Raw genomic sequence first — 20,352 nt, 5'->3', positions numbered from 1 at the left:
TGATAAAGCCGGATATCAAATCCAAACTCTTCTCTTCTTCCTTCCCCAGGGGCCTGGACACACTGAGCGGAAAGGTCAAGTCGGGAACCCCAGTGACTCTTCCCATCGATGGGATGATTCTCAGCTTGCAGGACCTGATCAACTACTTCCAGCACCCCGAAGAAGAGCTGCAACACGAGGAGAAGCAGACCAAGCTTCGTTCCCTCAAAAACAGACAGAACCTCTTCCAGGAGGAGGTGAGCAATCGGGGGCTCGGCCTGGGAGGGTGGCCTGGTTGATGCCATCACCGAACCGGTGCCCTCAATATGTTGGATTCCCAGTTCCCAGCAGCCCCGCCAGCAGGGCCAATAGGAATGATGGAAGCTGTAGTCCCAAAAGCATTTGGAGAGGCTCACAGCTTCTCCACCTCTGGTGAAGACAGCAGGGGGTTGTGGGGCTTGCTAAGGTAGGACTCCACGTCCTGAGGGCACTTTGGCCCTGAAAGTTCTTCATTGGCTCCCAGTACATTTCCGAGCACAATTCAAAGTGTTGGTGCTGACCTTTAAAGCCCTAAACGGCCTCGGTCCTGTATACCTGAAGGAGCGTCTTCACCCCCATCATTCTGCCCGGACACTGAGGTCCAGCGCTGAGGGCCTTCTGGCGGTTCCCTCGCTGCGAGAAGTGAGGTTACAGGGAACCAGGCAGAGGGCCTTCTCGGTAGTGGGGCCTGCCCTGTGGAACGCCCTCCCAGCAGATGTCAAGGCAATAAACAACTACTTTACTTTTAAAAGACACCTGAAGGCAGCCCTGTTTAGGGAAGTTTTTAATGTCTGACGCTGTATTGTTTTTGACATTTGGTTGAGTGGCTGGGGAGACCCAGTCAGATGGGTGGGGTATAAATATTATTATTATTATTATTATTATTATTATTATTATTATTATTATTATGCTTCTTTCGCAGGGCATGATCACGCTTGTTCTGAACTGCATCGACCGCCTCAATGTGTACAGCACTGCTGCACACTTTGCTGAATACGCTGGCGAGGATGCCGCTGAGTCCTGGAAGGAGATTGTCAACCTGTTGTATGAGCTGCTCGGTATGAAGACCAAGGGCAGAGCTCTGGGATGATGTAGAACAGATCTGGAGCTTGCAGGGCACTCTTGCGTGGCTAGCGAAGTTTTGGGAAGGGGGTCAGCATAGATTTCCAGTTCTGATTTGGTCTAGATTTGGTTGCAGATTTCATAGAATCATAGAATCATAGAGTTGGAAGAGACCCCAAGGGCCATGGAGTCCAACCCCCTGCCAAGTAGGAAACACCATCAGAGCACTCCTGACATATGGTTGTCAAGCCTCTGCTTAAAGACCTCCAAAGGAGGAGACTCCACCACACTCCTTGGCAGCAAATTCCACTGTCGAACAGCTCTTACTGTCAGGAAGTTCTTCCTAATGTTTAGGTGGAATCTTCTTTCTTCTAGTTTGAATCCATTGCTCTGTGTCCGCTTCTCTGGAGCAGCAGAAAACAACCTTTCTCCCTCCTCAATGTGACATCCTTTTATATATTTGAACATGGCTATCATATCACCCCTTAACCTCCTCTTCTCCAGGCTAAACATGCCCAGCTCCCTTAGCCGTTCCTCATAAGGCATCGTTTCCAGGCCTTTGACCATTTTGGTTGCCCTCCTCTGGACACGTTCCAGTTTGTCAGTGTCCTTCTTGAACTGTGGTGCCCAGAACTGGACACAGTACTCCAGGTGAGGTCTGACCAGAGCAGAATACAGTGGCACTATTACTTCCCTTGATCTAGATGCTATACTCCTATTGATGCAGCCCAGAATTGCTTGGCTTTTTTAGCTGCTGCGTCACACTGTTGGCTCATGTCAAGTTTGTGGTCAACCAAGACTCCTAGATCCTTTTCACATGTTTCAGATTTCGCAAGCAACCCTTCCTGCCCCCTGAATTTATGAGATCTGCAGCCCCTGAAGACTTTCTAAGAATGTGCATCCTTGTGTTCCATCTGCATTATACATTTTAATCAGTGTTATACCACTTTAAAAGGGACACGGGTGGCGCTGTGGGTTAAACCACAGAGCCTAGGGCTTGCCGATCAGAAGGTCGGCGGTTTGAATCCCCGCAATGGGGTGAGCTCCCGTTGCTCGGTCCCTGCTCCTGCCAACCTAGCAGTTCGAAAGCACGTCAAAGTGCAAGTAGATAAATAGGTACCACTCCAGCGGGAAGGTAAATGGTGTTTCCATGCGCTGCTTTGGTTTGCCAGAAGCGGCTTAGTCATGCTGGCCACATGACCCGGAAGCTGGACGCCGGCTCCCACGGCCAGTAAAGCGAGATTTGCACCGCAACCCCAGAGTCGGCCACGACTGGACCTAATAGTCAGGGGTCCCTTTACCTTTACCTTTTATACCACTTTAAACAGTCATGCCTTGTTCCCAGAGAATCCTGGGAAGTGTGGTTTGTTAAGGGTGCCGAGTTGTTAGGAGATTATTCCCTGTACACTATTCCCCACTATTCCCTTTACAGATCTTCAGTTTCCAGAGTGGTTTAACGGTTCATCCCTTTTCTTAAGGAACCAGTCACTTAAGAAATGGGATGGACCATTAAACCACTCTGGAAACTGGAGCTCTGTAAGGGGAATAGTGGGGTGGTCTCCTAACAACTCTTGGCAGCCTAAAGAATCCCCTGTTCCCAGGATTCTCTGGGGCAAGGCATGACTATTTAAATTGATAAAACCCTGATGGAAAGGTATCATACAGATGGGGAAGGTTTGCGTGCCACTTTTAAACCATAATTTAAAGTAAAAGGATTGTGAGTGAGTGAGAGAAGGCTACTCCATCCATCATATCTGCTTGTGGGCTTCTGGTTATCCATTGTGAGGACCCAATGCTGGACGAGATAATAGCCCTGTGGTCTGATCTCGCGGTTGCAAAATTAAATTGCCTGACAATAATGTTGTGGTGGTAACTAGCCGGATAGTAACATGCACGCCCTTTCCCTTGCTGTCCCTCCACGCAGCTTCACTGATCCGTGGGAACCGGGCCAACTGCGCCCTTTTCTCCAACAACCTGGACTGGCTGGTCAGCAAGTTGGATCGACTGGAGGCCTCCTCTGGTGAGCAGATGGGGTGGTCGGGGCTGCCCTATACCGTGATCTTCTTCAAGCCACCTGAGTACTATTGAAGTTTTGGACTACAATACCCATCATCCCCAGGCAGTTGGCAGGGATGATGGGAGTTGTAGTGCTAAACTTTTGTAATCGCAAACTGCAGGCTGAGGAAGGCTAGTATCTGTCTGTCTATCTATCTATCTATCTATCTATCTATCTATCTATCATCTATCTATCATCTATCTATCTATCTATCTATCTATCTATCTATCTATCTATCATCTATCTATCTATCTATCTATCATCTATCTATCTATCTATCATCTATCTATCTATCTATCTATCTATCTATCTATCTATCTATCTATCATCTATCTATGTTAAAACAAAAAAATGGTTGGAGAGGAAACATAACCCAGTGTTGAAAGCAATTTAGTCTTGTGTATAGCTATAGTTAAGAGGCGCGGGTGGCGCTGTGGGTTAAACCACAGAGCCTAAGACTTGCCGATCAGTGGTTCGAATCCCCGCAACAGGGTGAGCTCCAGTTGCTCGGTCCCTGCTCCTGCCCACCTAGCAGTTTGAAAGCACGTCAAAGTGCAAGTAGATAAATAGGTACCGCTCCGGCGCGAAGGTAAACGGCGTTTCCGTGCGCCGCTCTGGTTTGCCAGAAGCGGCTTAGTCCTGCTGGCCACATGACCCAGAAGCTGTACGCCGGCTCCCTCGGCCAATAAAGCGAGATGAGCGCCACAACCCCAGAGTCGGCCACGACTGGACCTAATGGTCAGGGGTCCCTTTATAGCTATAGTTCCCCTAAAATTCCCCTAAAATTATGGGGAATCAACCATTATCCATTAGCTTGGGGGCCAGTGTGGTGTAATGGCCAGAGTGTTGGAGGTTCACATCCCCACTTGGCCATGAAGCTCCCCGGGTGACCTTTGAGGAGTCACTCACTCCCAGTCTAGCCTACCTTACAGGGTTGTTGTGGGGATAACGTGTATGTGCGCTCTCTCTCTCTCCCTCTCTCTTTGTCCCATCCTGGTCTTATCTGGCAGGCATCTTGGAGGTTTTATACTGCGTGCTCATTGAAAGCCCTGAAGTTCTGAACATCATCCAGGAGAACCACATCAAGTCCATCATTTCGCTCTTGGACAAACATGGGCGCAACCACAAGGTAAGTCGAGCCACACATGCGCCACTGACTCCTCTTCTCGCAGGCAAGTGTCAGTTGGCAGAAAGCTTTTTTCTCTGCAACATGTTGGGCACAGGCCAGGGGAAGGGCACTGTCAGGAGTTCAGCCTACACTCAAGTAGGACCCTGGCAGAGACACATACCCGACTGGCATGTTCTCTCCCTCCTGGTCTTTCGTTCGGGAGCTTCAAAAGCTTTCTTCAGCCTGAACATCACAGCAACCGATGCCAACCGATACCGGCACACGTAGGGATCCGCAGAGTTTGCGCATCATGCAGAACAGACCTCAGCAACTCAGCATTTTGGCTAATCTACTTTATTTACATATAAACACACATGGAGCACAGCAACATGGTTCCCTCTCTCTCTGGCAACAGACAGCAAAGAGAAAAAGGACAAAGGACAGTAGTCCCACTTCATGGAACACAGTAACACAAACATCCTGTCTCCGTCACTTCCCACTCTATGGAGTCAAAACATACACTGTCATGTGATAGACAAAAATCCCACGACTGTAATCATAGATCAGGAATTCTAACAGGCACATGTAGCACACTTGGATCGTGTCCAGTGTTAATTCCTATTCAGAGTAGACCCATTGAAATTGATGAGCCTGGCTCATTCATCTGGTTTTTTCCTTATCATCAATGTTAATTATTTGTTTGAATGTTTTAAGTAGTTGTTTTTAACTGTGGTGTTTTTGTTTTGCTGATAATTCCATTGTTTTAATTGTTTGTAAGCCACTTTGAGGGTTTTGATTTGTTTTTTACAATCAAGCAGTATGTAAGTTTTATGAAATAAATAAATTTTGGCGCCCCCTTTTGGCAGGTCCTGGATGTCCTCTGCTCTCTGTGTGTCTGCAACGGTGTGGCCGTCCGCTCTAACCAAAACCTCATCACTGAAAACTTGCTCCCGGGAAGGGACCTACTCTTGCAGACAAAGCTCATCAACTACGTCACCAGGTGGGTGCTTTCCCCGTTTTAATGTGGCATCACATATGTCACAATTATTCTGGGGTGAGGTTTGGGTATCAGCACAGAATGCAAATTTGGAAACGTAACTAGACTTTCCTTTACGTTTCTAGTCCTTATCAGTTCCAAAGGTGTGCAGACAACGATTGCTGAAATATCAGGATGATATCCACTGTTAGCCATATTACGGAGTAAAAAGGGACCCCTGACCATTAGGTCCAGTCGTGGCCGACTCTGGGGTTGCGGTGCTCATCTTGCTTTATTGGCCAAGGGAGCCGGCGTACAGCTTCCGGGTCATGTGGCCAGCATGACTAAGCCGCTTCTGGCGAACCAGAGCAGCGCACGGAAACGCCGTTTAACTTCCCGCCGGAGCAGTACCTATTTATCTACTTGCACTTTGACATGCTTTTGAACTGCTAGGTGGGCAGGAGCAGGGACCGAGCAATGGGAGCTCACCCCATCGTGGGGATTCGAACCGCCGGCCTTCTGATCGGCAAGTCCTAGGCTCTGTGGTTTAACCCATCGCCACCCACGTCCCTATTATGGAGTAGACCCACTGAAATCAGTGTACTTAAGTAAATCAAGGCCAATGATTTCAGGGGACCTGTTTTGAGTTTTGAGTCAGTTCGACATCGCCCTCAGAAGCTAGAGGGGCAGTGGAATAAGATTTCCCAAGATGCGGGGGCAGCAGAACTTCAGATCTCTTGCCCTTCTGCATAATCTGTCTTGGACACTATAGCAAATGTTTCATAATAAATGGTGCATATAAGAGAAATTGTGTAACTTTAGCCAGTTTGTTATAGCAGGATCAAGCTTCCCTTGGCAGAGAATCTGCCTTACGGAACTTTAATTTTTAGTTTAACGTAACCTAGGATCTAAGAAACGCGGGTGACGCTGTGGTCTAAACCACAGAGCCGATCAGAAGGTCAGCGGTTCAAATCCCCGCGACGGAGTGAGCTCCCGTTGCTCGTTCCCAGCTCTTGCACACCTACCAGTTCTACAGCACGTCAAAGTGCAAGTAGATAAATAGGTACCGCTGCAGTGGGAAGGTAAATGACGTTTCCGTGCGCTGCTCTGGTTCGCCAGAAGCGGCTTAGTCATGCTGGCCACATGGCCCGGAAGCTGTCTGCGGACAAATAGAGCCTATAGAGCGAGATGAGCGCGCAACCCCAGAGTCGTCCATGACTGGACCTAATGGTCAGGGGTCCCTTTACCTTTACCCTTAACCTAGGATCTTGGAATTCAACTGGGATCAAAGAATTTAAACTCGGAGGAAGGCCATCAGAGAGACCCCCCAAATCACCATCACATCCTTTGGTTTTCTCTTCCCTTTGGGTCTGGGTGGTCTTTCCTTCTTCTCCCTCCTTCCTTCACCCTCCTTCCTCATTCCCCTGCTCTTCCTCCCTCTTAAACAGCATGCGCCCCAACATCTTCCTGGGCACGCACGATGGCTCCACCCAGTACAAGAAGTGGTACTACGAGATGATCGTGGATTACGTGGAACCCTTCGTGACCTCTCAGGCCACCCATTTGCGGGTGGGCTGGGCCATGGCAGAAGGATACAGCCCTTACCCCGGAGGCGGGGAAGGTTGGGGAGGCAATGGCGTCGGGGACGACCTCTACTCCTTTGGCTTCGACGGCCTGCATCTGTGGTCAGGTAGGGCACCTGCGTGGGGCGGTTCACACACCTTGCACATGCCATTCAGGCTTCAGATGTCAAGGAAATAAACAACTACCTGGCATTTAGAAGACAAATAGAGGCAGTCCGTACTGGGGAAGTTTTTAATGTTGTTGTTTTTTTTAAAAAAAGTAATATTTATTGAACAATTAATAAAAATACAGAACAAAAAATTTTTTAACAGAATAAGAAAAAAAAGAACAAAAACACCAACAAACAGAACAGAAAAAAGATTAGAGTTTTCATATCCTATACTTCATCACTAGTTTTTTGACCTCCTCACACCTCCCTTTTTGTATGCCAGTTCGAATATTTAGTTCAGCAAATCCTTACCCTCTATCCTTAACTTTACTCAAGATCTTAACCTATATTGAAAATACATTTTCCCTCATTATCCATCTATATTTACATATTCTTATTAATCTTTTTACCAACACCACTTATTTTCCATCCAACGTCCATTTAACATTCGTAAATTTTACAGTATTTCTGTAGATATTCTTTAAACTTCTTAATGTTTGATGCTTTTACTGTGGTTTTATAATTGTTGGAAGCTGCCCAGTGGTGCTGGGGCAACCCAGTTAGATGGGAGGTATGGAAATAAATTGTTGTTGTTGTTGTTGTTGTGGCATCTAAGGCAGAGTTTCCTAAACTTGGGTCTCCAGCTGTTTTTGATCTACAATTCCCATCTTTCTCGATCACTGGTCCTGCTAGCTAGGGATCGTGGGAGTTGTAGTTCAAAAACAGCTGGAGACCCAAGTCTGGGAAACCCTGATCTAAGGCAATGGGAGGAAATGTTTTTGCTGTTATTTATTACTACAGTGGTACCTTGGGTTACATACGTTTCAGGTTACATATGCTTCAGGTTACACACTCCGCTAACCCAGAAATAGTGCTTCAAGTTAAGAACTTTGCTTCAGGATGAGAACAGAAATCGGGCTCTGGTGGCGCGGCGGCAGCAGCAGCAGGAGGCCCCATTAGCTAAAGTGGTGCTTCAGGTTAAGAACAGTTTCAGGTTAAGTACGGACCTCCGGAACAAATTAAGTACTTAACCGGAGGTACCACTGTATAACTATTATTATATTTGTCACCTGCCCTTCACCAGCAGGTCCCACGGCAAATCACAACAATATAAAATATAAAACAGTTAAAATGGAGTACAGTCACAAGAATAGTGTGGATCCTGAGAACAGATGTCTCAGGTGTAAACGGCCAGGATAAAGAGGTGTGTCTTTGGCATTTGCCGAAAGGTGTACAGCAGACATGCCACTTGTGCCTCTGTGGGGAGTTCCACAACTTAGGGGCTGCCACAGAGAAGGCCCTGTCCCTAGGCTATACCCCCTAAAACTCTGAGGGAGGTGGAACTACCAAACAGGTTCCCTCTGCTGGTCTTAACACCCGGGAGGGTTTATAGGGGAGGAGGTGGTCTTCCAGATGTCATTACTATTGTCAAGATGGGCTTCTAAGTACGGTTTGCAAGTATAAAAGCCGAGCAATTAAAATATAAACACCCATAATTAAAACACACGGTTATAATTAGCGGCAAAGCAGTCCCATTAAAACGCTGAAATATAAACACCCGTAATTAAAATATGCAAGAAAACAATCCCATTAAAGCAACACAGTAATTGAAAGAGGGAGGCTTGAGAGGAAAGAGGGAAGGAATTAGGTGTGCTTTAAAGAACTAGAAAGGACCTTTTAAATTTCAGCAGGGAGCTTATGTATCATCTAGAAAATCTAATAAATATTACCAAACATTACAACAACAACAAAAAGCAAATGAGAACACGTTTAATGCAGTCACCAAAATAATTGAAAAATACACACACACAACACAGAACAAATCTAAGCAGACAACCCCCACCTATTCCACATCGCCCCATCTGCTCAAGTAACCAATAACAATTAATAATTATATCATTGAGTAATGCCATTACCAATAATAACATTCAACTAACCCATAATCCTGGCCAGAAATATAGATCCACTGATCTTAAATGTTTTAAAAATAGGTTCAGAAGACACACAGCCCTGCTTGCATAGACTCTGGGTGTTTGCATGCACCGAGGTCTATTCACCTCTCTCTACGTGGTCCATTTTTTAATCCTGGATGGTGCAGTGGTTAGAGTGCCATACTAGGACCTGAGCGACCGGGGTTCAAACCGCCACTCGGCCATGGAGATCCCTGGATGACCTTGGTCCATCCGGCACCCTCTCTCACCCTAAGCTACCTCACAAGGTTGTTGTGAGAGTGAAAAATGGTGAGAAGGACGACGTGTGCCATCATGAGCTCCTTGGAGGAAGGTGGGATATAAGCGCAATAAAGAATCTCTTGCATTGCAGCACTCATAAGTTGGTGGCGGCACATGAATAGCAAGGGTGCAGATTTTTGCCAAGGAAAGGACGAGCTTCTGTGGTTTGTCTTAGGAGCAATGTTACACGGCCAAGAGCGTAAAACTTAGCAGGAGGATACTAGTCCTCATTAATTCCACTGAATCCATGGGGTTCAACGTGAAGAGGAGCCCTGGGCTGAAGGCTTGTTGTCGACATGCAGAGGGGCTTGGAGGCCAGCTGGCAAGTCCAGCTCGGACGTCTCCTTCCATCGGCCCGTGCTCCGACGTAAATCAGCGACCCGGACTTCAAAAGCCAGGGCACACCATTAGCAGAATGTACTGCACACACAGAAGTAGGCGTGAGGCGTATGAAGTCATGCTTACAGCTACAGATTTATTAAACATAAATCAGAACAAAGAAACATGTCGTCTCTCTCTCTCATGTCGTCTCGGAGAAAATAGCAAACGCTATACACAAATGGAAGTTCCCAGCAAGCTGTGCTGGAACATAGCTGTCAACTGTCCTTTATTTGGCGAGAAAGTCCCTTATCCCAGCACTGTGTCCCGCTGCTGTCCCTTATTGATGATGTCCCTTAAATTTCCTGGGTTTCAAAGGAAGCAGCTCCTCTCCCTCCCTCCCTCCCTGCCGGCCAGGGAGGAGGGAGGCTCCAACTGGGTTGCTTGGCTGCGTTGCTCACCCAATAAGGAGCCTAAGAACGACTGGGGGGTGGAGCTTGCATGCCTTGTGCCAATCAAATCGGCCACGTTGCCTGGGGACTCGCCTTTGCTCAGCGCTTCCCAGCGGAGAGGTGACGGTGGTCTTCCTTGCTGCATCCCCTTTGCCGGGTTGCTGCGCTGTGGGAACCACCACTTGAGGCTTCGTTTGGCTGCCTGCTGGGCTTTCTGGCTTTGGCTCGGAGGGGCTCAGAAGTCGAACATACCTGTGCTTGGAAAATCCCTTATATTGGCTGCTGATCCCTTATTTTTGAGGCTGCTGGTCCCTTATTTTCAAATCTGTAAGTTGACAGCTATGTGCTGGAATGTAAACAGACATGTGACACGCAACAATCTCATGCCTGTTCCTTAAGGTGGAATGGAAATGTCAACATCGCCTGCATGTTATGAATTCATTGTATGTTGTCCTGTATGATCTAGTTCAGATTCCTACCGTTCTATGATTCCTCTCTCCTCGGCATAGGCCGTGTGGCTCGGGCCGTGACCTCCCCCGGCCAGCACACCTTGGGGGCGGACGACGTGGTGAGCTGCTGCCTCGATCTGAGCGTGCCCAGCATCTCCTTCCGCATCAATGGCTTCCCCGTCCAGGGCATGTTTGAGAACTTCAACCTAGACGGCCTCTTCTTCCCTGTGGTCAGCTTCTCTGCTGGCATCAAGTAAGCTCAAAGCACGGAAATGAGACTCAGGCCCCAGACCTGTGCTCACCTACTAAGGAAGAGGAATAATCCCCATCGAGTCAACATTCTGTTAGGAGGAGAATTCATTTTAGGGCCTGTCCGCACCTTGCCTTGATGCAGATTGCCAACCCTGCGTGCCTCCCTTTTAATTTCCCCCTCATCTCTGTGGCGTTCTTCTCCAACTCCTGTCATCCCACGATTTCTCCTCCCTAAATCTGAAGGTTCCCCATGCTTTGAAAATCCAGATAGGAGAGCCATCTTGCTTTAGATCTAGAGAGGAGAAAATTTGGGGGTAGCAGGAGCTGGAGGAGCGAGTGTTTGGACGGGCTCCTAGTTACTGTAGCAGATTGTAGTTAAAGGTAAAGGGACCCCTGACCATTAGGTCCAGTCGTGACCGACTCTGGGGTTGCAGCGCTCATCTTGCTTTATTGGCTGAGGGAGCCGGCGTACAGCTTCCAGGTCATGTGGCCAGCAGGACTAAGCCGCTTCTGGAGAACCAGAGCAGCGCACGGAAACACAGTTTACCTTCCCGCTGGAGTGGTACCTATTTATCTACTTGCACTTTGACGTGCTTTCGAACTGCTAGGTTGGCAGGAGCAGGGACCGAGCACCCTGTCGTGAGGATTTGAACCACCGACGTTCTGATCGGCAAGTCCTAGGCTTTGTGGTTTAACCCACAGCGCCACCCGCGTCCCTTAGATTGCAGTTAGTACTGTCTATATTGCTACTTCATATTCTCTTTAGAATATAATTTGAAGAGAAAAGCCATGAACGCAACAGCAAAGGAAACCACCAGGAGCAGTAACATCTTCCCCTTGCTCTACCCAATTGTTGTCCCTGGCCCCCTCCACCACTCGCATGCGGCCCCTGGAAAGTTGTTTTGTCAAAGAGCCCATCACGGCCGTTCAGAAAACTGAAGTGAGGCTCTGAGCCAATCAAGGCCTGCGAGAATGGGGGCGGGACAGCAGGGGCGGGGTTCTGTTGTTCAGCCCGTAGGCGGGACAATGCTAATATTTCTAGCCTGCTTTTCCACCCAAAGACCTTTAAACAGTACGTTCTTTCCTTAAGGGAATTACATTCCAACCAAAGAAGAATGGCTGGTTAAATTATGCAAATACTTGGAATTAGCAAAGCTGACTGATTTGATAAGACAAAAACCAAAAAATATAATCCAGAAACAATGGAAATGTTTAAATGATTATTTATGTAGACAAGGATTAAATGTAAGGTACTGGTTGTGTTTAGAATAGATTTATGAAAGATTTAGAAAACTTATTGATTAGCATATCTGTATGAGATTGTATGGGGAAAATATGGAATAACAGATACAAATTTGCTTAAAATGTATATAGGAAGTGCAGTGTAAGCGATGGAAGTCAATCAATGAAATTTTATTATTGAGATATTTGTAGAATAAATTTGGAAGAAATTCTTCCAATTTTTCTTTTTCTTCCAATTTCTCTTCCTATTTTTTATTTTTTCTTTTCTTCCTTTTTCTTTTTTGTTCTTTTTTATATATGTGTGCTTATCTGAAAAATATATGTGTGTATTTGTATGTATTTTGCTTGTACTTTGTAATAATTATGTTAAATAAAATTTAATAATAAAAAAATTTTAATTTATTTTTTTAAAATTAACAGTAGTTTCTTTCCTAAAGGGGGACGGTGTCCAACTCTCTCTCTCTTTTGCCCTCCCCCCACCAGGGTGAGGTTCCTCCTGGGGGGACGCCATGGGGACTTCAAGTTCCTGCCCCCACCGGGCTACGCCCCCTGCTACGAGGCCCTCCTGCCACGTGACAAGATGCGCGTGGAGCCCATCAAGGAGTATAAACACGACTTCAATGGGTTCCGGAACCTTCTGGGGCCCACGCAGTCCTTGTCCCACACTTCCTTCACGCCATACCCCGTGGATACCATCCAGGTAAAGAGGATCAGGGGAGCAAAGTGTGGGGAGGTGGTGGGGTCAGGTTGAAATTGACCAGCCCAAAAGCTGAGGGATTTCTGGGGCAAGCAGTTGCCAGGTTTGTGAAAGGCTGGGCTATATAGGTAGTTAAAAAGTAAAGGTAAAGGGACCCCTGACCATTAGGTCCAGTTGCGGACAACTCTGCGGCGCTCATCTCTCTTTATTGGCCGAGGGAGCCAGCGTACAGCTTCCGGGTCATGTGGCCAGCATGACTAAGCTGCTTCTGATGAACCAGAGCAGCGCACAGAAATGATGTTTACCTTTCCACCGGAGTGGTACTTATTTATCTACTTGCACTTCGTGCTTTTGAACTGCTAGGTTGGCAGGAGCAGGGACCGAGCAATGGGAGCTCACCCCGTTGCGGGGATTCAAACTGCCGACCTTCTGATCGGCAAGCCCTAGGCTCTGTGGTTTAACCCACAGCGCCACCCGCGTCCCTTTATATAGGTAGTTGTTGTTGTTTAGTCATTTAGTCGTGTCCGACTCTTCGTGACCCCCTGGACCAGAGCACGCCAGGCCCTCCTGTCTTCCACTGCCTCCCGCAGTTTGGTCAAACTCATGCTGGTAGCTTCGAGAACACTGTCCAACCATCTCGTCGTCTGTCGTCCCCTTCTCCTTGTGCCCTCCATCTTTCCCAGCATCAGGGTCTTTTCCAGGGAGTCTTCTCTTCTCATGAGGTGGCCAAAGTCTTGGAGCCTCAGCTTCACGATCTGTCCTTCCAGTGAGCACTCAGGGCTGATTTCCTTCAGAATGGAGAGGTTGGATCTTCTTGCAGTCCATGGGACTCTCAAGAATCTCCTCCAGCACCATAGTTCAAAAGCATCCATTCTTCGGCAATCAGCCTTCTTTATGCTCCAGCTCTCACTTCCATACATCACTACAGGGAAAATATAGTTAGTTAGGAATCTTTTATTCCAGTCACACCTGTGCCTCATCTCCCTGCTAACTTTCCTCTTCTCCTTCTCTGCAGATTGTACTGCCCCCCCATCTTGAGCGGATTCGGGAGAAACTGGCAGAGAACATCCATGAACTTTGGGCTTTGACTCGCATCGAGCAAGGGTGGACTTATGGCCCCGTGAGTGTTTGGTGCCCACCGAAGGGACTCCTGTTCCCCACCCCCCAATTAATACATAGGTTCGGAAGGGGCCGTTTCCTACTCCCCCAACTCACCTAAAACAAGCCTGAGTTGGGCCTCTGAACCTTTAGTCGTGGCAAGTGTGGGGGGCCTCGGACAGGGGTACTTGAATTACAACCCATGACTCCGCCACCTTTTCAGATCCGGGATGACAACAAGCGCTTGCACCCGTGTTTGCTGGATTTCCACAGCCTGCCCGAGCCAGAACGCAATTACAACCTGCAGATGTCGGGAGAGACACTCAAGTGAGTTGGTGATGGAAAGTCCTAAGTGGAGAAGCAAGCTCAATTTAAGTGGGTCAGCTTTTGGGGGTGGGGTGGGGGGTAGGTATCCATTCTACATGTGTAGGTCAAGGGGCAGGGTAAGACGGCAGGCCAGGGGTCAGCAAACTTTTTCAGTAGGGGGCCGGTCCACTGTCCCGCAGACCTTGTGGGGGGCTGGACTATATTTTTTGGGGGGAAATTGAACTAATTCCTGTGCCCCACAACTAACCCAGAGATGCATTTTAAATAAAAGGACACATTCTACCACAGTGGTACCTTGGGTTACAGACACTTCAGGTTACAGACGCTTCAGGTTACAGACTCCGCTAACCCAGAAATAGTACCTCAGGTTAAGAACTTTGCTTCAGGATGAGAACAGAAATCGTGCTCCGGCGGTGCAGTGGCAACGGGAGGCCCCATTAGCTAAAGTGGTCTTGAGGTTAAGAACTTTGTTTCAGGATGAGAACAGAAATCAGGCTCCGGTGGCGTGGCAGCAGCAGGAGGCCCCATTAGCTAAAGTGGTGCTTCAGGTTAAGAACAGTTTCAGGTTAAGAACGGACCACCGGAACGAATTAAGTTCTTAACCTGAGGTACCACTGTATATAAAAACACCAGGCAGCCCACAAATAACCCAGAGATGCATTTTAAATTAAATCACACATTCTACTCATGTAAAAACACGCTGATTCCTGGACCGTCCACAGGCCAGATTTAGAAGGCTATTGGGCTGGATCCGGCCCCCGGGCCTTAGTTTGCCTACCCATGCCGTTGGCAATGGAAAAAAGGTCCTGGCAGTGTCAGAGTCCAGAAAAGGAAACAGAGAGGAACTGAGAAAAACACAAGAGAATATGTCTTAGAGCAGAGGTGGGGAAGCCTGTTCTCTGTAGAAGGTTGCAGTCCCTTGGGTTACAAAGATGTGTACATCAGAGCGTGCGTAAAAACAAAGGTGTTGGTGAAAATAACATACACGACTGCATTTCATTACGGGAAAATGGCTTGCAAAAATGTTTATCGGGTGAAATTTACACTGGAGTGCTGATGAATTTTCATGACAGTGGTTTTTTAAAAGAAAAGAAATGGCAATGTGGGGAATGGAATTTAAGACTGGGAAACTGAGAGAACAAAAGCTGACAGATCATTCTGTCCCTATCACGAACCCAGCTTTCTATACACGCACACATACCAGCTTCGTATTTGACAGATGGTACTGCCGGTAAATTGAACTCTGATTCAGTAGACTCTCCCCCTTTGAATTCCCCTTGAAACTGCAAATCAGCCGTCACTGATTCACGTTGCTGACTGAGATGAGTGGTGGAAAGGAATGTGGCCTGTAAGGTCACAGCAGAGTTTATTGAACCCTTGCTCTGTCCCCGCAGGACCTTGCTTGCTCTGGGCTGCCATGTGGGGATGGCAGATGAGAAGGCTGAAGAGAACCTCAAGAAGACAAAGCTTCCCAAAACGTAGGTGGGCTGGTCGCTGCCTCCAGGCAGAGGCCAAAGTGTAGCTCTGAGTGTGTGTGTGTGTGTGTGTGTGTGTGTGTGTGTGTGTGTGTTGGTTTGCTGGCAAGGTTACCTTCAATCGCCCCTCTGACATTTGGAAGGGTCTGTAGCTCAGTGATGCACATGCTCTGCTTACATAAGAGAAGAAGAAGAGGTAGAGGAAGAAGAAGAAGAATCATAGAATCATAGAGTTGGAAGAGACCACAAGGGCCATCGAGTCCAACCCCCTGCCAAGCAGGAAACACCATCAGAGCACTCCTGACATATGGTTGTCAAGCCTCTGCTTAAAGACCTCCAAAGCAGGAGACTCCACCACACTCCTGGGCAGCAAATTCCACTGTCGAACAGCTCTTACTGTCAGGAAGTTCTTCCTAATGTTTAGGTGGAATCTTCTTTCTTGTAGTTTGGATCCATTGCTCCGTGTCCGCTTCTCTGGAGCAGCAGAAAACAACCTTTCTCCCTCCTCTATGTGACATCCTTTTCTATATTTGAACATGGCTATCATATCACCCCTTAACCTCCTCTTCTCCAGGCTGAATGTTATCATTTGTATCATCATCTGACTGGAGAAGACCCCTGCTGGATTGGGCCAGTCACCCATTTAGTTTAGCGGCCTGTTCCCACAGTGGCGCATGGGAAGCCCTCTTGTGATTCCCAGAAACTTGTACAGGTGAAACTCGAAAAATTAGAATATCGTGGAAAAATTCATTTATTTCAGTTATTCAACTTAAAAGGTGAAACTAATATATGAGATAGACTCACGACATGCAAAGCGAGATATGTCAAGCCTTGATCTGTTATAATTGTGATGATCATGGCCTACAGCTGATGAAAACCCCAAATTAACAATCTCAGAAAATTAGAACATTAAATGAAATCAGCAAAACAAGGATTGCAAATAGAGCAATATTGGACCCCTGAGAAGTAGAAGTGTCTCTCGTTTTGCATGTCATGAGTCTATCTCATATATTAGTTTCACCTTTTAAGTTGAATTACTGAAATAAATGAACTTTCCCACGATATTCTAATTTTTTGAGTTTCTCCTGTATTCAGACATTGCTGCTTCCAACAGTTAGCCATTGTGCCTAAATGCCACTTACCCTCTGTGAATTTATCCAATCGTTTTTTAAAACCACCCAGCTTAGTGGCCACCACCCCATCTTTAGAGGGTCAAGTTATGTACAGTTTCGATCCCTAGCATCCCCTGTTAAAAATTGCTAAGAGACTTTCCCAGTACTGTGTTGTTGCCTTTTATCGGCATAAGTTTAAACAATACAAAGTCATCCAGGTACATTAATAATCCAAACACGTAAAATATATGAAAGACTAGTTCTTGGTGCTACCTAATATCCACAGACAGAGTCTGTTCTGCCTTAAGAGCGTTACAAAATGCAGACTTGCGGCTTTTGCCAGCTGCCCATCCCTTGGCTCTGTTTACCATCCAAGCTGATGAAGAACACAAACGTGCAAAGAACTGGCTTTGGTGGGAGTGCTTGGTGCAGAATTATGAATTGCAGCCCTGGCTATGCAATGCTGGCTTACCATTTTGAGATGAAATAAAAAAAAATCCTTCCAGTAGCACCTTAAAGACCAACTAAGTTAGTTCTTGGTATGAGCTTTCGTGTGCATGCACACTTCTTCAGATACACTGAAACAGAAGTTGCCAGATCCTTCTATATAGTGAGAAGGTGGGGAGGGGTGTTACTCAGAAGGGTGGTGGGAATGGGAGATTGGCAGATAGCTGGGATGAGCCTGTTGACGACTCTTAACGACTGCAATAGGTCTTACAGGAAAAGGCAAGGGGTGAGAAGGTGAGAAATGGCTTAGTCATGTATAATGAGATAAGAATCCAATGTCTTTGTTCAGACCAAAGAGATGGGACAGTTGATTTGCTGGCCTGTTTTCCCACCGAGCAGATACAGAATTGTTGATTTGTCCGGATGGGCAAATGAGCTGGTGAAGACGAGGGGAATGCTGTCCCAAATAGCTCCGTGACTGCGAACAGGTGGAAAGAAAGGCTTTGGGGGGGGCGTTCGCCTTGCTCTAAAGCCCTGCTTTGATCCTCTTGACAGGTACATGATGTCCAATGGCTACAAACCAGCGCCACTGGATCTCAACCACATCAAGTTAACTCCGGCCCAGAACACCCTGGTGGACAAACTGGCAGAGAATGGACATAATGTCTGGGCAAGAGATCGCGTCCAGCAGGGCTGGACCTATAGTGTTGTTCAGGTATGGTATACCAGTTGGCATGAGAGCGATGCTTAGCAAAGGCTACAACCCAGAACCTGGCAGGGTTCTAGGTGACAGGGGAGGAAGGAAAGCTTAAAGTCAAACCAGAGGTAGCCAACTCCCATCTCTTGCGGGGGCTCAATTAGTGCCAGCACCTTCTGTTAAGAGCTTGGGTGTAACCATAGACGCCTTCCTTTCCATGGAGGCGCAGGTTGCAGCCACAGCAAAGGTGGCATTTTTCCATCTCCACCGTATTAAGCAGTTGGTCCCTTACCTTTCTCGCCCTGATCTGGCCACAGTGATTCATGTGACAGTCACCTCCAGGCTTGACTACTGTAATTCGCTCTATGCAGGGCTGCCCTTGAAGCTGACCCAGAAACTCCAGCGGGTACAGAATGCCGCGGAGAGGCTCCTTACGGGGTCCTTGCCGTGGGATCACATTCATTCAGTGCTTTACCAGCTGCACTGGCTCCCGGTGGAGTACAGGGTCAGGTTTAAGGTGCTGGTTTTGACCTTTAAAGCCCTATGCGGCCTAGGACCCACGTACCTACAGGACCGCCTCTCCTGGTATACCCGCGGAGAACCTTAAGGTCCACAAATGAAAACATTTTGGAGGTCCCAAGTCGCAAGGTGGTTAGGTTGGTCTCAACTAGGGCCAGGGCCTTTTCAGTACTGGCCCCGACCTGGTGGAACGCTCTGTCACAAGAGGCCAGGGCCCTGCGGGACTTGACATCTTTCCACAGGGTCTGCAAGACAGAGCTGTTCCGCCTGGCCTTTGGTTTGGACTCAGTCTGACCCTTATGTTTCCCTCTCCTTATGGTTTTGATCTATGGGCTATTATTAAAACGAGGCTGCATTTTAAATTGTATTTTTAACCTGTATTTTAAATTGGTTTTCCCCCCCTCCCCTATTTTTTTTTTTTTTTTTTTGTAATTTTGCTGGTGTTAGCCGCCCTGAGCCCAGCTCTGGCTGGGGAGGGCAGGGTATAAATTTAAAAAAAGAAAAGAAAGAAAAATGTAATGGCCATTGTGTCACAGGAGTCAGATGTTCTGACTTAAGACAGAAAGAGAAGCTGTGAGCCAGGATTCCTGAGTCCTGTTCTGCTCCTTCCACCTTTCTAGTCAGGCATACTTTGTTCAACATAAAGGATACCTGTGTATATGTTATGTGGCGTATACCAGGGATGGGGAACATTCTTGGCTCAGTGGGCCAGATGGTTTTCTCCACCCATCCAACTTTCCTGCCTCTCCTCTGATGTCATGATGACGTCAGGTGACTAATAGGGGTGCGATCCAGTCCACCCATCAAAGCTAAGCTGTGGGCTGGGAGAGGGATCTGCTTCGACAGCACGTTCCCTGCACCGGTGAAGCAGCACCCGGCAGGATTGATCCCTCCCTTCACCCACCCATCAGTTGACATCACCTGTGGATGCCAGCTGATGGACAGGTGGGTGTGGTTTTCATAGCTGTCAAATGTCCCTTATTTGAAGGGACAGTCCCTTATGCCAGCATCATGTTCCGCTGCTGTCCCTTATTGATGGATGTCCCTTAAATGATGTCCCTTAAATTTCAAATGATGTCCCTTAAATTTCAAAGGAAGCAGCTCCTCTCCCTCCCTCCCTCCCTCCCTGCTGGCCAGGGAGGAGGGAGGCTCCAGCTGTGTTGCTTGGCTGTGTTGCTCACCCAATAAGAAGTTTAAGAACGACTGCGGGGTGGAGCTTGCATGCCTTGTGTGTGGCTAGTTAATGCAAGCTGAGGGGGTTTTTGAATGCTGGACGCCATTTTGTTGCACGTGCTGCTGCAAACTTTGCAGTGCAAAGCCAGGCCGGGGAGCCATCTTAAGTTGAGGCTGCATAGGCCTTGTGGTGCATGTGATTCAGATTCTACTCAGTTGAACCTCTGGTTACAAAGTTGGTTGGACAGTGTTCTCGAAGTTACCAGCATGAGTTTGGCCAGACTGCAGGAGGACAGGAAGACTGGAGTGCCTGGAACAGGTGAGGCTACAGGTCCCTTATTTTGGCTGCTGGTCCCTTATTTTCAAGGCTGCTGGTCCCTTATTTTCAAATCTGTAAGTTGACAGCTATGGGTTTTGGGAAACGGGCCTGTCTTATGTGTGTGTTTTGTGCTGTGCCCTTCTTAGGACATCAAAAACAAACGCAACCCCCGCCTGGTGCCCTACAGCCTGCTAGATGAGCGGACGAAGAAAACGAACCGGGACAGCCTGCGCGAAGCGGTCCGCACCCTAATCGGCTATGGATACAACATCGAACCACCAGACCAGGAAGCCAGTGAGCGTCCTTCTGCTTCCCTGAGTTTGCTATTCTGCCAGTCTTAGTGGGAGAGCTGATAAGAGCAGGCAGTACAGCTAGGAGAGGCACACAGGCCTGTCTGGCTAATGAGACAGTTATTAAAAGCTGTTCTCTCGGTGCCTTTGGAACCTAGGTGGTTGGTGGCTGGGAGCAGAGCCTTTTGGGTGGTGGTGCCTCATTTACGGAAAACCCTTCCAGAATTATTTGTTTGACGCCACCGCTCCTCTCTTTTCAATGACAGCTTTAGATGATTTTAGTTGCCTGGGCATTTGACGAA

At 47.6% G+C, this 20,352-nt stretch overlaps 1 protein-coding gene across 11 annotated transcripts in view; it reads left to right on the top strand.

Annotated features, from left to right (window-relative positions):
- The window catches only part of RYR1 (ryanodine receptor 1), a 208,177-nt gene that overhangs the window by 61,680 nt on the left and 126,145 nt on the right, over positions 1-20,352 (top strand). For all 11 annotated transcript variants that reach the window (XM_083515697.1, XM_083515696.1, XM_083515703.1 and 8 more), the window contains exons 13-25: positions 50-236; positions 941-1,076; positions 3,005-3,100; positions 4,147-4,265; positions 5,111-5,244; positions 6,669-6,910; positions 10,463-10,655; positions 12,380-12,596; positions 13,609-13,713; positions 13,915-14,018; positions 15,413-15,496; positions 17,608-17,767; positions 19,907-20,054. In XM_083515697.1, coding sequence (XP_083371823.1) covers positions 50-236; positions 941-1,076; positions 3,005-3,100; positions 4,147-4,265; positions 5,111-5,244; positions 6,669-6,910; positions 10,463-10,655; positions 12,380-12,596; positions 13,609-13,713; positions 13,915-14,018; positions 15,413-15,496; positions 17,608-17,767; positions 19,907-20,054 — 1,925 coding nt within the window. The remainder of the gene's footprint in view (positions 1-49; positions 237-940; positions 1,077-3,004; positions 3,101-4,146; positions 4,266-5,110; positions 5,245-6,668; positions 6,911-10,462; positions 10,656-12,379; positions 12,597-13,608; positions 13,714-13,914; positions 14,019-15,412; positions 15,497-17,607; positions 17,768-19,906; positions 20,055-20,352) is intronic.

Source organism: Podarcis liolepis (assembly GCF_965112155.1).
Source record: "Podarcis liolepis genome assembly, chromosome: 7".
Taxonomy (NCBI): domain Eukaryota; kingdom Metazoa; phylum Chordata; class Lepidosauria; order Squamata; family Lacertidae; genus Podarcis; species Podarcis liolepis.
The sequence above is the reverse complement of the archived record's forward strand: the minus strand, read 5'-3'. Positions and strand labels throughout refer to the sequence as shown.